The 16,307-nt window shown below is 37.0% G+C and overlaps 1 protein-coding gene across 4 annotated transcripts in view; it reads right to left on the reverse strand.

The window, feature by feature from the left end:
• Positions 1-16,295, reverse strand: part of FMR1 (fragile X messenger ribonucleoprotein 1) — a 29,730-nt gene extending 13,435 nt beyond the window's left edge. Inside the window, exons 1-9 of one of the 4 annotated variants that reach the window (XM_057372258.1) lie at positions 16,027-16,295; positions 7,965-8,017; positions 7,008-7,101; positions 5,943-6,014; positions 5,520-5,668; positions 4,445-4,538; positions 4,241-4,357; positions 651-821; positions 470-548 (exon numbers count right to left, since the gene is read on the reverse strand). In XM_057372258.1, coding sequence (XP_057228241.1) covers positions 470-548; positions 651-821; positions 4,241-4,357; positions 4,445-4,538; positions 5,520-5,668; positions 5,943-6,014; positions 7,008-7,101; positions 7,965-8,017; positions 16,027-16,077 — 880 coding nt within the window. In that variant the 5' untranslated portion in view covers positions 16,078-16,295. The remainder of the gene's footprint in view (positions 1-469; positions 549-650; positions 822-4,240; positions 4,358-4,444; positions 4,539-5,519; positions 5,669-5,942; positions 6,015-7,007; positions 7,102-7,964; positions 8,018-16,026) is intronic. The other 3 variants (XM_057372257.1, XM_057372259.1, XM_057372260.1) reach the window with 3 other exon arrangements.
• Positions 16,296-16,307: the final 12 nt, after the last annotated feature.

The raw sequence follows: 16,307 nt of genomic DNA on the forward strand, positions 1-16,307 counted from the left end.
CTTTAATAGCTATGTTATACCATAAAGTATTTTCTCTGTTCTTTTCTTATCTACTGAATGAAATAATTTATTTTTATTTTGCTTTGTAGCATCAAAAGCTCAGTAAATGATTTATCCACATACACAAAGGCTGCATGTGTTTTTAGCGCCTTTTTTTAGTATTTTGCAAGGGAAATACTCATCCCACAGTGCTGCTTCTAAACACACTATAAAAGGACAGGGAAAAAAGACAAATGCAAATCAGAGAAAACAGTCAAAATATACTAGGAAAATATGAGACTGCAGATTCATCACCTGTACAGCTGAACTAATCTGGACACATGTTTGGGAGAAGTAATTAATTCTCTGGCTCAATCCAGAAACCATTCTGCCTTGTAATTCAACATCAGCACATTGCTTCTAGTCTAGGGCAGTTCTCAGAAGGCATTTTTCCTTACTGTCACAGGGGCAGCCTCCATAACTGACATACCTACTAAATTCCTTGGGACTTGTATRACATCTTCAGCGAATTCAAGGTAACTTCTTGCCTTTTTCACTGCATCTTGATCCTACAACAGAAAGATGTATAAGAAACAAGATTCATTTCCAGAAGGTTTTTGATCACTTGTTTCTTTCAGGTATTTTCTGAAATGATAAAGAAGGGAGCTCACCTCTCCATAAATATGGAATGTACAAGTATCTTCATCAAGATCAATGGCAGTCACTCCAGGGACTTTTCTGGCTTGCTGAATATTAGCACCATGAGTGCCAATGGCCAAACCCATYAGGTCTTCACGTACAACAAACTGTTCATGGAACCGGGATGCAAGTTGCCTAGAACTCTGAAGAAAAAACTAACATCAGCTCACTTTGATTGTCAGCAAACTGRAGACAGAAGTCCACATAAATTTCAAGCCTATTTTCCAGTAAGGTGCTTAGTCAATCCTTTTACTATACTTGTTTTAGCTTCAAAAACACTGAAGAATCTCCTTCAGATGTATTTTAAGTATTACCATAAGGTTGGCCTCTATGTGTGCTGACACCTCCATTTGGAATTACCCTTTAACAGCTACTGCTATCAGGTGTTACTAGGTGAGACAGCACTCACAAGGCAGTAAAATAGGAACTGTGGTGTTTATTAAAGCAAACCTTATGATCTCTGAGAAAAAAAAAAAACTGCACCAATTTCAACAGATGGGGGAAACAATAATAACTACTGACACAAAATTTATATATCAAACAGAGCAACTGTGGATATCTATTGCATTTTTAAAAAATAAAATTAAGAATCTGTGCCTATGTGTGACAACACAAAACCTGCTTGAATTCAAAGAACAAACATATTAAGAATTTCATCCAGGAATCACACATCTACCAAGGCAGAAGGGTCATACTGAGCACTCACAAGTGTGAATGTAACAGAACACAGGAAAGGAACAGTAGTTTAATACATTGTGGGAAGATAGAGAATTTCCAACTGTGATAATCTATTAAGGAAAGAGTATTTTGMAAGGAAGAAACAAGCCAAAAGCCAAGATATATAATACTGTATATATTTCTGCATTGCAATCAAAGCTGTAACTACCATCCATACATACACAAGCACACTTTAAATTACCAGTTTAACAACTGCAAAATGAGATCCTACAGATGTCGGGAAAACATCAAGGAAGTGCCCACAAGCCCTATTTTGTCCCAGCTAAATAGTATGGCTTTCTGACCTGCTCCTGTTAAAGCTGTTGATAAATACCCAGCGCTCAATCACTGTTTCAACGAACTGGCTACAGTAGACAGTACTGTAAGTATCCAGGTATCATGAAATACTCTGAGAACCCTATGAAGCACTTCAGTAGCTACATTACAGAAAACYTGGAAAGTTATTTTTAATTGCTCACACTTCTACATTCTAACAGACAATCCAAATGCTGTTTTACTARCTGACATCTCTTATAGACATCCACATGAGCAGAGAACAGGATGACCAAGACAATGATCAGTTGTTAACTATTTTCAGTACATGGAAAAGATGAAGCTACATCGTCACTGAGGACMTTGGCTCTGACAGTCAAACCATAGTTTTACTTTTTGCACTAAAACATCATTAGCTTTTCAGCAAATTATTATGAAGTATGTTTTATTTAAACACCAGAAATTCTGKATTCTACTTCCCTTCAATACATTAGCAAAAAACATCTATGCAAATAATTATTATTTGCATATATATTATTATATATAATTATATAATAATTAAGTATTAATACCGACACAGCAGCAATAAAACTGAATTCTATTTAGATACAAATCAGAATGCAAAACGTTTGCAATTTCAGGCTTTTTAGTATGTGAAAGACACCCWAAACAGCTAAGTCACACCCACCTGGAAGGAATGTAAACAAAAAATAATCAGTTCTTTAACCTGATGCTCTAAAAGCCATGTTTGAGAAGTAGAGCCRTGCAAGTCAAGAAGCTAATATGCAGAAAAGAAGGTACAACAGATAGGAAGAAAAAACTTTAATGTACAAAASAAGCTGGTGTAGTGATAATGACTCAGAAAACAGAATAGGTAAAACTGCTAGAAGAAAGGAAGTGGCAGACTTTTAAATTCAGTGAGTATGAAACACATAGGTGAACTGTTAATTAGTAATGTAGTAAAGGCCAAAGTGTTCACTAAATATTTTGTCTGAAGATGGACACATGCAGTCTTACTGGTATGTCAGTGTTTYAACAGAAATCATTAGTACAATTTTTATGATTTGAAGATTTTCCTTTCAASTTTGGATGAAATTGATTTTGTATTTATTCTAACTTCAAGAAACACAAATGACAAAATGAAAAATACCAGCCAACTTTTGTCACCTAATTAACCTAAAATTAACTGTTTATCTCACATTCTTAATTTAAGTACTGCTTAAGACAGAAACTGAAGTTTAACAATGGCTTTCTAGTGAGAACCAAACCAAGTCTGAGACCTTGACAGCAACARAAAGATTCAGTGTTACAATGACAAGAAGAATCCAAGATTAGTTTGGAAAAGGAATCAATGACAACAGTTGTTGGTGCATGCATTTGTGGGGGCATGTAAAGAGAATTAGCTCTAAAGAGGCTGTTGTTCTTCCCACCTCCAAAATAATACTTTGCACTTCAAGAGGTAAACTGCCCACACAATTGTCAGTTCTGGAGGAAGATGAAGARTGATTACTGAAGAGCTACAGTGGGGTGCTCAGTAAGGAACACCAATGAGGAAAAAATTGGTCCTTCCTTCATCTTGAGAAAAATGAAAACCCAAACAAACTTGTATTTCAGCCCTGAAACACAGAAATCAAGATACTAAGGAGAGAACAACTGAAGTGAGAAGAGCTTCTTGTAACAGTGGGTATACCCACTGGATACAAGAGGCCGGAACTACTACATGATATCCCACTTTGAACAGACATAACCCTTAGGATGAGGGGGAATGAAACCTTGCTCTACAGAAACACTGCTGATATACACCTGTGTCAAACTGAATTRCAGCAGTTTAAGTGGTACCTCGGGTTCTTGACAGTGAATCTAAAATGATTTCAGAAATACTGCTTTTTTTTTCTAATTTGTGGGACAGGAGAAAAACCATGAAGAAATGTTAATTCTGATGTATAAAGAACCCCTTATTTCCTAGCCTACTCTTTCTCTTTTTTTTCTTTTACCCATGGACAAGTATGACTCAAGCTTCTTGCCAGTCAACACCCACTCAGCAGTCACAGGAATATCAGAAGCTGTATCTGATGTAAGATTATTTCCTAACATTTTATCTATAGACAAACCTATCTGTTCATACATTCTACCAACATCAGTTTCATCCCTTCCATCTCATTTTCACTGTGTTATTTTGCTAGATCTAGTTCTAGTCAGTATCATGATTAGTATGATGACATATTCACTCCCATCTATTTTTAAAGCTACCAAACATGTGGCATTATTCATGAAATAATGGCTGATTATTTTATGCCTCAAAATATGAAGTATATGTGTATGTGTGTCTACATATTTCTATTTAGTCCCCCACAAAATCCTGCTGATAARAATGAGTCTTTGAAAGAATGGGCCCTACAACTGTACATGTCTTTGTTGRATGACACTTCCATCTGCCTTCTTTGTAACTTAGATTATTATCAGTACATCATTACTTTCACCCCAATGCAAGTCCCAACCAACTAAGAAACGYATGAGGGCTTTTTTTGTATCTGTTTTACTCAAATTACTTCAGGGAAAACAACCAACATACCTCCAGCTGTTTGCTGGCTTCTTCATTTCTCAGTATCAGGGATAACTTGGTGCGCAGACTCCGAAAGTGCATATCAATCAGCATGTTYGCCCGCTTCGTGGTTACATCGTTGATTGACTGAATTATTAATAAAGAAACAGTGGTTTACACATGGGCTCTTGAAACAAACCATTGCCAGTGGTACACTAAGACATTTGTACTTACCAAAATAATAAGCTGGTGGTTTTCAGAATCATATGTTACAGAAAAAGCTCCAACTGCCTTTTTGAAGTCCTTATGTGCAGATTCTTTGGCACACCTRGGAATAAAAATGCTACATTRTTAAAAATAGTAACCCCTGCATTTATGGTTAACAGCCAAAAAAAAATTYCTTAATACAAAGAATGTAAATAAAGATCTCCAAGTTCTCCCTTTTAAAACAAGTGTTATTTCATTACCATTTCTTTTACTCATTTTTATTTTGTTTTCACAAATAGGATTAKAAATACTTCAGAAATTTTCTGTATTATATCTATGAAATGCTAAGTTAAAACTACACAAAGAAAGCTATAATCACTACAATCAGYAAGTTCAAAATCTCAAACACATCATGAACCAGTAAAACGTGTGATTTCATTGTGAACCCTGCAGCATTCTAACGACCTTCTGCTCATCTCACRATGTACTTGACTTCTCCAGGTTTCCTGTGTCCGCTCACCAACAAGTGAACTCATGTATGGTATAAAACTAACTTCGGAAAGCTTTAGTCTAACCTGAATTTATAAGTCATTCCACACTGAGACAATAACATGCATCTCAAGAAAAGCAGAAAGTAACCTGAAGGTAAACAAGGGGAGTCAGTATTAATCTGACTTTTAGAACTGTATTGATATGAGAACAACATGTCCATGTTCTAGAAAACTAGCTGGCTTTGTATATACTCTGGAGAAGTTCCATTGTTGTTTAACTAYTCCCAGAGCCATCATCAAATAAAAAAAGTTGACTGAGAATGGATTAAGATTAACCTGAGCACATAATTGAACAGCTGYAAGAATACAAATCTTAATCTGTACCACACACAAATATTAAAGTCTTGAAGAGTTGCCTCCTCTCAGACTGAACTGCTATTTAAAAATCATCTTTTCTATTTCTGAAGTATGACCATATCAATATTCATGGTTTTTACATTCTATTTCCAAAAGTTAATTTAGAGTGGTAAGAAGCATTTTTATTCTTCTTGTCTCAGGCTTAAGAAGTTCCCACATTCTGAAACAAGTTATAAAGAAACGCTTGTACTTACATTTGCCTTAAATCTTCAGGAACTGCCAGTTTGATTTTATGAAAAGTATCTTTTGTTGCGGGTTTATTGGGGTTCACAGATCTCAAACGCTCAATTGTGACAATTTCGTTGTATGTAGCATCACAGGCTGCATATTCTATTACGTAGAACTGATATAAAAATAATAAAATCATCCAAGCCACATATTTTATGACATGAGTGAGCATTACACTTACTAAAGAAAAGGTACTTTTGTTAACTGTACAAGTCAAATTTGACTTCTCAGGTTGAGGTTAATGGTAATTGCAAATATCCTAATCATGAAACTATTAAGAAATGAAGAGAGATTAGTTCAAACCAGTGCATACTAATATATAAACAGAAAAGAAAGAAAAAAGTGCAAGTAAATATAAAATATATATATGTATATATGCATACTCCTACCTCACCCTTTATCATTCTCACTTTAGCCAACCACCAACAGCAGGGTTCTTTTTCATTTGCCCTGGAATAAACCTAAACAAAATACATACATTATATTCTTAAAAGACATCACAAAAGCTGACAATAATATGATCAGGAACTCCATAGGAACAAAATCCAGCAAAACACCTTAGTACATAAAGTCTCTGAGCACAACATGGAAAGCATGTAACAGCAGATTGTACAGATAAATAATAATAAATAATATAGTACCCAATCTACTGGCATTAGCTGCTTCAGTCTTGCATACARTCAAAAGAGAGATAATTCAGACTTWTAMATTGTTAATATTTAATCAACAGTGTTTCTAATTGTGTGTAAGTCTGATGAAGCSCTATCAGTGGGTGAGAGGACACACACCAACACTTCTTTAGCACATATTTGGTATCAGCCACATCTGCATTACAGAAGTTTTGCAATTTTCTTATCTTTCAAATTAAAAACTTACAGAGAATGCAAGCAAAATGCAAATCTTTAAATTTCTCTTTCTTTAAATGAATTATAAAAATAAACGTAACCATTTTATAAAATAAGGAACGTGCTGCTTTTAAATCAATCTCTGTATCTACATGTAAGTATTTACATATACACATATATTTCCATGTTTTATGTGTACACACATGCAAATTATCTGATTCAGCTTGAAGCTTTGGTAATAGAGACATTACAGCTTAAGAACTATATTTCGTCATCTATTTCTACATTTATCCAGTTCTAATAAAGGACTGATCTGTAATAAATGCAACACCRATCATGTTTGTAAATCAGCATATTTGTAACTCAGCATGGAGGTCATGGTACACAGAATTTTACATGGCCTTTTGTGGTACATGGAATTTGCATGATTTACAACAGTCACGCTCTGGATTTGGTGATGTGCCTGACACTGTGTTTTCTGTAGTACTTGGAATCAAAAAGGGTGACAGCACATAACATGGAAGCAAATCTTCCAGTGGCTTGGCTGACATTTTTCACACCGAGTTCTCTCACTTCTCAAGACAAGAGCTGTTAATGGAGCGTACACACCTCTACTTCATCGCTTTCATTTATGTCTTTATTATAGCCTGCAGGTGGTGGGAACCTCACATCATGGAATGGGATTTGTCTCTCTGGYTGCCAGCTACAAATAAAAACAAAGTGAATGGTCTAAACATTTTCATCTTCTTTGTAAATAGAAATCAAACATCTTTAATCCATTAATTACACATTTTCAAAATCTATGGAGCTTTTGTACATGTTTGTATGAAAGATAATGTGATCCAATGTATACATAACAAGAAAAAAAAACCATCTAAATGATCAATAAGCATCTTAAATGAAACTCTGATGTCACCTGCAGTATTTTGAATCTACCAGCAGCTCTTCCCCTATTTACAGTTATAACCCTCTATTAGACTTAACCCCAACATTGGAAAAACATTTTAAAAACATTTYAAAACACATTTGGATGCTTCCTTCAAAACACGCCTGTATCTTCTTCTGCTGTGGTTCTACTACAGATTAGGAAAACTTGATCAGGATCCAGTCTGAATACGGTTTAGGTTTCAGTTTCTTTAATGGAGACTGGATAAATTTGGTTTCTAGATTAGAAAACAGGTATTCATCACTTATCCACAGAACTAATTTTATAATAATGAAATCTTCTAAAACTAAGGAAAGACATTCACTTGAAAGARTCAGTAATGGTACAACTGTTGACTTACTCAAACATGGGCTGTCATCATGTAAATTCAGTAACAACATGATTATCWCCCTAGCAAAACCCACCTTACTATAGCTGTGCACTCAAAAGTATTAAAATCATTAAAAGCATTTATACAGAAATGTCAGAAAATAGTAGACACTAAATATAACTTTAAAATATGCCAGCAGCAAATTTAGTGCATCTAAAAGATACTACTCCACAGTAAGCCATATTTAGGTTAATCAAATGCAAGGTTGATACTCTGTCATTTGCAGGTACAACACCAGCAATACACTTACTTGTTTTCAAACGAAACTGTTATTGAATCTTCATGCACATCCTTTACGAATGCCTGTGGAGGAAACAAAGTATAATTATGGTATACTTATGGCCATTTTAAAAAAATAATTAAAAACCTGTAAAACACTTCTTTACACAGATATTGATGAATCTCACAATGTAAGTATATTTTGAAGTCAGCCTTTTTAATTTTGCAGTAGACTTACATAAAACACCTACTTAAAGCTAATAACTTGGGCTCATGACTGCCAGTGCACTGATACACAAAGAGAATGCCTGAGCTATGAAGACATTATTCCTACTTTTTAGAAGTAACAGGAGAGGCTAGTAGGCAATTACAAGATTGTTCAAGAGTTTAWAATGTTTGATTTTATAATCACATTTAATGAATAGACACAGAAATTAAACATCAGTACTCCTTAAAAAGCAAATGAAACCAAAGCCCACAAAAACTTCAAGCTCTTGTCTCTTTTACCTAAAACTGCACTAGCAAAACTCAATTTCAGCAGAATTTTCCCCATATTTACTCCATCACACTTTAATTCTGTAAAGTACACACTTTAGATAATGCTCTGCAGCCTTCCCTTTCTCCGGGGGGTGGACAGCAATGCTGCTCTTCCAGGCCACCACAAAGCAGAAGACAGAGCTAGAATTCAGCACTGAGGACTCCTCCTGCCTCATACACTCAACTGACTGATGTTTATTTGATCCATGTTTAACTTAAACTCCCAAATGTCGTCCCTCCCACCCGCCATCTACACAACAGCAAGATCAATAYCAAAGCACTTTGGGATTTACTAATGAAAATATTTTTCTTAGACTCAAACAATGGAGGTCACAGGTTAACCAGGGATGAAAATATTGTTTTCTTCTTTATTTCTTTAAAATACCTCTACRAACTTCTGAAACAAAATGCCGAAGTGCTGAGTATTCCACTAATATTACTCCACACACAGTACCATTGCAAGGTAGGTAGATAAAAGCTCATGAGCAAGAAAGAATACAAAGGTCTGTTCTACTAACGGAGATCCACCTTACGTGATCAAAAAATTCTCAGTAAATAGAAAACCATTTAGCAGCAACTACCACTTCTGTAGAAGAATTAGTAAGAATGGAACATTTTATTATTCTTCATTTTATTATTCGTGCACTTGCAAGTTTCCAAGAYGAGATCTTATCTCTTACCAGAAGGTAAGAGTTTCTTTTACATGGAAGCTRAATGGTCTTTAAAAAATTCTGCTATTTTTGCTTTATAAAGTATTCCAAAGTATTTCCTGAGTTGCAGCAGTATCTCAGTATCAAAAAAAGAGCAACACCTGATGATTGATAGAGTTCCAAGAACTAGCTATACTAAAATTAAGTGGTACATGGACACGCCATCATTCAGAGTCATTGACTACAAGGATGAAACACCATCCAAGTTGATAATTGAAAAACAACCAATGCCACTGTCAGTAGAAGTCGAAGGAAGGCCACAGCAACAACAGCAAAAAATTATTTTACACCTTGCTTGCCTCTCAATACTCTTAAGAAAAAGAGTTTATTATTGCTAGCAAGCCAAGGAGACTTTAAAAAGTCTCCAAAACTATTTGTATAATTACGTACTTCAAAATTCCATGACATTCCTTCAAACAAGCACGGCTGATGTTTTTCAGTGACATGGTATAAAGAAGACTTAAGACCACATCTCAAGATCACATTGATAGAAGTACAAAAAAGATATTTACATAAAGAGGCAACAGAGCTCCCAGTTGATCATTACAGATATGCAATATTTAGCTAATGTTTCATATTATGGTGGATTCTGTAAGAAGATTCCAGAAYTGGATATGCATTTGAACAATACAGTGGTAGTCCTGACTCATTTCACAACATTACACATATCACCTTCAAAGGCTTTCACCCACATTTCTTCCAATGGTTGTCATGTGCAATTTAGAAGCACCTATTCTTACAGATGAAGCTGAAATGAATGCTTTTAATACCTGAAAAACACTATGATCACTACCAAGCATTAGGTACCGCTCCTTCAGCCACAGACTGGAAAAGGATGTAACTCAGTATTAGTAGTTATACTTGAATATGTGAAAGCAGAGGTGATTTTACAAAGCAAATACAACAGAAATTATACCAGGAACAYTTAACAGCCTTCAGAAGATAGGTAAGAGTAACACAAGACATGCCCTGAGAAAAAATTAATTTTCTCATGTTTATAAAATGTCARATCACCTTCCCTTGTATGAAAGACATTTTGGGAGAAATCATCACCTTCATGGTGATGAAAACACCAAAAGGTGTCCTAAACAGCACTCAAAAAATTACAGGAAATGGCAGAAAAATTCACAAACACAGCAGCAAAGAGCAAGRCTACATCTCATATCCAGAGAGAGATGGAAGACAGCTCCTAACACACAACTCATGCTGAGCAGAATCCTAAGGACTAGAACAATATACCTAATTAAAGGTAATAATGCTAAAACCTACCATTAATAAGTAAATYAGGAGGCGTAACAAATAAATCTAAGATAAGCTGAAGACTAGCCTGAGACATTAAACAGTCTAGCAATTATGTTATCTGGAAAAAGTAAAACTTGGGACACATTGCTGGCTGAAAGAGGAATAAACTCTCCTGTTTAAACTCGCCTTAAACAGTTCTTCAACACTGCTTTGGTCATAACCCAGAAACCTGAGGAAACCTGAACCAGGAACATAAGGAAAACTGTTAAGCTTACAAAGGTAGCATCAATACAGATACTTCCAAGGAAAATTACAAATCTGAATTTCTTCAGCTTACACCAACTTCAGAAGAGTCAATCACAGAGACAGAYGAATACCTGCTTTTCACTTCAGCCTGGCCAAAAAAGTTGATGTCAGAACACTGTAGTTTATCTTTTAATTTGTAGTCTTGCAAAATTACAGAAGTTCCTTGGAATAAATTTTTAATTAATTAAGAAGTGAACAATGCCTTTCCAAATTTCAAATATGCAATATATGAAACACTTCTGCCCTGTGATATTTATGCATAAAAACAACCATTCAAAATATATTAATGACTATTAATACAGTCATTAATATTTGGTTGTTTAGTCCTATCTACCCAGAGAAACGGKATTTCCCTTGTTTTTCAGTTACCTGTGACACAGAAAAATGTCAGATACTTATCATAGCAGTTTTCTATTTTCTGTACCACAGCATTATGTCAATTTTCTTCCAGTACAACTATTTAAACAGATCTGTAGCACAAAAACATATCTGGACTCTCCATCACTAAGTATTTCAATTTGTACACTTCTAAGTACAAAAAGAAAAGGTCTGAAACATTTCTAAGTTTTCCTTAAAAAAATATTAAAGCAGCAATGCCTTTGGAAAACYAAAATTAATGCTTATCAGAACTGTTTGGTTGTCTTCTTTCTGTAATACATGCRAAATTATGCACAAAATAAGAAGCCTTTAACACCATATCCAAATTCCCAGACACAGGACAAGTCAGGCCCAGATGTCAGTAAAGAGGCTCTGATCTCACACAAAGTATCACAAGAAATACAATAATCATTCATCAGCCTTTTTTAGATAAAGAGTGTAAGTAGGCATAGAAACTCAAATGTAAAGACGCAGATACCTGAGTTTAAAATGCACCCCCATGAAGGGACAGAACAGTGGCTTTGATGAGTTTGGACACAAAGATGAAATGTCTAAAAACAAAGTGAAACTAGATGGAAGCAAAATGAGGTAACAAGACAGTGAAAGACTGCAGCAGATGAGATACCACTACTGCTAACAGCAGAAATATCAAGAAAGAGTACACAAAAAATAATCTGTGAACAGAAGMACATTTTATAATGGCAAAGGTTGGTTCTTCTTCTCTAATGTGGAAAAAAAAATRAAATGTGGTAAGTTTTCTACACCAAATTTGACTCTGAGTCACATAAACCATTTCATTTCTCTCCATGCTTCAGGTATATTTAAGTAAAAAAGTTGACAGCATGGCATKTCTCAAACACATAAGCATTCAAGTTCTAGGAAGGGTTATATGCTGAATATATGGTCTAAATTGTACAAACTATTTGTTAAAAAAATAAGTATTATTGGAAACACCAGCATATTTTTTTTATTTTTATGCTAAATGGAATGACAGACACTTCAAAGGAACAAATAAAGGCTTCAGCTGCCATGAAATTTTTCTGTTTTTTTTAAAGTCTGCTCACATCATCAGATGTGAGCAYTGTCAACCATTTTAATAAAGGAAGATAATTAACTATAAGAAGGGAAAGTAGGGAAAATACGCTTTTTAACATAAAAAGCTATGTTGGTAACAAACGTGCATCTACTGTTAGCGTAACAGTTCTGTAACATTTCATACCTGTTGGAAGGAGAATGTCAAAAGGGAACTCGGTGGATAATCAAGTCTGAGAAAGGCTGGACATACAAAGGAACAGAATAGGGAAAGAAAAATAGTCACAGAAATGGTCACCAGACAAGGGAAAAGGGTACAGGCAGTCATCCTCAGAAGGACTGAGCAGACAGGTTCATGAATGTACAGAGACTGGAGATACTGGCTGAGGGCGTCTGTTGGAACAGTGAAAGAAAAAATATGGATACAGAGGGCCACAGGAACTGTTGCTAATAGTGAGACCTGRAGTAATAAAGTAATAAGAAAGATGAATTATTTTATCAGTTGTACCTTCAATGAAGTTATCTATAAAACCAAGCAAACAACAGCGAAGCACTGAAACTACTGGGATAAAAAGTTGAAGATTTTCACAAGGTTATAGAGCAAGAAGTAGCAAAAATTGGGTTACAGACAACATACACATGTTAACAACAAACACCATTCCAAAACTGTCTGCTTCATCAACAGGATACTTTCCATCTTTAGCAGAGGACACAAGAGAGAATCGCTCCCTAACTGGAAAAGAAAAATCAATCCCATGTTGGAAAGGCATCCAGCATGTCCATTTTATAGGGAAATATCTAAAGCTAATCCCAAAAAGATTAGACAAAGGCTGTCTATTAGTCCTYGTGAATGAGATAAGAACTTCAAAACCCAATTTACTGTTCCTATACAAGAAAAGATATGAGAAGATATGCCCTAATACTGCACATCTTCAGGCTTAGTTACTTGGCTGTGAGTGGCAAAAAGGCAGTTCCCTCCCTTGAATTCAGTCCTGGTGGTTTGTTGGGCCAGTCTTCATAAAATAAGTACCGAAATCCAATATTTTCTTACCAAGGATTCTGGGCCCAACCACATAGCAAGTCATGACTAAGCATCTCTAGGTACCAGATTGTCAATTATCCCTGAATCATGCCCATTGACTGCACTGTACTTTCCACAGAATAATTCATCTTAGGCAAAGAGGAAAAATAATCATGAAAGTACAAARTATTCACCATGCAGTATTTTAATTCCATTCAGAAAGAACTARTCTTCACTACAGCAGTCACACACACTCCAGCATACAGTGCACCTGATCAGGATGAAACTTGAATTCCAATCTTACAGCTGGGTATGAAAGCATCCTCAAACCCTCTCCTATATTTTGGGTGGGACATGAATCCTCTGGATATATCTCAGAAATCACGGGTTTACTACTTCTAGCAGGGCTCAGGTAGGCAGTTTTGTATTGTCAAGATCAAGATGCTGCTGGGTACACTCAAAAATGCTCAGGTCTTCAAAGAGACCTACAAGGAGGSCATGAAAACCTGAAGCTGCAATTAGGTGCCTGCTTGTGCCACTTAGTCCCATCCTTACCATAGCAGACTCACACTCCTCCCCCTTCCATSTCTTAGTATCAAGAGAGGTGGTTTTTTTCCAAAACATTTACATATTCTCATTAAGATCTTCAGAATTATTCAAAGCCAAAAGAATTCTTCAAGTTATCAGTAAATTATGAGATTGAATAATAGAATTGTTTTGCTTTTGATATGTTTGAAACACTACTGCTATATATCACTTCTCAGGAGGCTGCTTAAACAAACTTTTTAAATAAAAAAAAAACCTTGCAATTAAATTCCCACCTGACATCACTGCACACTTCTTGTTATGCTGGGTCAACATTAATTTTTTACAACCAAACTGCCCACCTACAAGATGGGCATAAAACTCATCAGAAAAAATTTTGATAAATTACTTCATAACAGACTGATACTCARACACTGATGAAAGAAAAATCTGTAACAAGAACTCAAGCAATTCAAACTAGGAGAAAGCTAGTGGAAAAGTGCTGGTTTACAATGAACATTATTGCATGAGGATGTAAAAAACCTAATTTTTAAACTATTTTAAAAAAAATTGTTGCTTTTATCTCAAGTGCAATGCTCCATCTAATGAGGTAATTCAGGTGATGACAGATAAATCCATATGCCCATTTTGCTTTTAGACAATTTAAMCAAGTCTTCTTGGTTAGTGATTAAGAGGAAACAAAAAAAAAAATCCTGTCAAAATTTCTGAAAGTTAAAAGGCAAACATAACATGTAACTTGCAGCAATGTCTGTTTTAGAACTTGGGTACCCTAAATCATGAATAAGCTCCCATGAACATATGCTCAAATGAAACTTTCACTTACAACAAGGTGTACAGGGTCCCACAGTGTCAAACCTGAACACAAACTAAAGTTCCAGAAGCTTTTGATTCTCTCAGGTTTCTTCGAAAATATTTGTCACTAAAGAATGCCCCATGTCATTATTACCATCATCTCTTTCACATCATTGTGTAACTACTCTCATTAAAAGTTCTCCTGTGAAAATGTATTTATTCTTTCTGCTTCTTTCTGTAGCCTTAAAAATGTAAAACTGATTTTTAAAAGTGCTAAATTATTCAATTCCAGGAAGCAATATACAGATCTAGAACTCTGACTACAACACTCTGAGCTCACAGGATGCTTATTTACCACTGACTTGTATCATACCTACTTTTTAAAAAAAAAAAAAAAACAACCCAGCTATTGTTTTCACAATAAGATACTAGCACATGTATTTTAAAAATAAGCTTTTAAGAGGTCTTTTTTCCTTGGAAAAAGTTGGAGGGGTTGGAACTGTATCATCTGGATATCTACCTGCCTTACCACAGGAACATGTGAGTGTGAAACTCTACCCRGTCCTTCATTGCTAACATAAATATTGGATGTCGCACAATAACTAGGCCCAATTTTTAAAGTCCTAGGAACATTTAAACCATGGGAGACTTGCAGAAACTGATGTATGGCTGTTTCTGGTATTTTGATAACAGGTCAATGAGAGTAGGCCCAAACCCACCATATCAGAATTTTATTTTCTATAAAACTACAAATTATACCCTATTAATAAGCTGATTAATATGACCCAACTCATGCAAAGCCACACAATACTACATAGTATTAATAAAACATATTGAGTGGTAGGAATATATGTTCAAGTCTCAGTGATGGCACAAGGGGTTGGAAACAAACATGGAATGCCACAAAGTAATTTCAGTAAGTACATTTGGTAACTACATGTTTTTAGCAACACTGCACAGATATATTCGGCCAAGCAATGCTCTCTTTAATATCACTAGGCAGCTTCCTCTGCCATGGCATTAGGAGCAAGAATCCACCACAGCATTTTATCAGGAATTTGTATTAACGAGGGCCCCCCTCCTCCCCGCCTTGCAGGCCGTGCTCATGCAGTGCGGCTCTCCTGGAAACCCGGACGGCGAGAGAGACTTTCCTTAAGTAGCGACAAAAGCTGAGGATTTAGCAATTAATGCCCCATCCCAGCGCTGATCCTCGCTCAGCGCCGGGACAAGGCGGCCCCGGGCGCCCCTTCCCACAAAGAGGGAAGGCCCGAGGCCTCCCCGCTCTCGCTCCTCATCGGGCCTCGAATCCCCTCAGCCCCGCCGGACCCGGGCTCGCTCCCCGCGGCCACCGCGAGGGACCCGGCGCGGCCTCCACCCCAGCCCGGTTCCCTCTCCTTCTTCCTGCCCCGGGGCCTCCGATCTCCCTCAGCACGGGGAGGAGGAGGAGGAGCCGCCGCCGCCTCCTCCTCCTCCCGTCGCCGTCCCCGCTCCCTCCCCTGGGGCCCGGCCCGGCCGCGAGCACCCGGTACCTTGTAGAAGGCCCCGTTGGAGCCCCGCACCTCCACCACCAGCTCCTCCATGTTGTGCGCGGTGCGGGAGACCCGGGCCCGGCGCCGCCTCCCTTCCCTTTCTCTGTGCCGGCGCAGGCGGGGGAGGAGCGGTGTGTGTGTGCGGGGCGGGGGCGCTCGGTTCACGCCGAGCCCGGGGGTGTGGCCGCCCTGGGCGGGAGTGGGGGGGGAAGGGAACGCCGGGGGGCTCCGCTCGGCGCCGCCGCTCCGGGCCCGGGGCTGCCGGAAATGAAACCGAAACG

Source organism: Malurus melanocephalus, unplaced genomic scaffold, assembly GCF_030028575.1.
Source record: "Malurus melanocephalus ecotype Western Australia unplaced genomic scaffold, MMel_1.1 scaffold_168, whole genome shotgun sequence".
NCBI lineage: Eukaryota > Metazoa > Chordata > Aves > Passeriformes > Maluridae > Malurus > Malurus melanocephalus.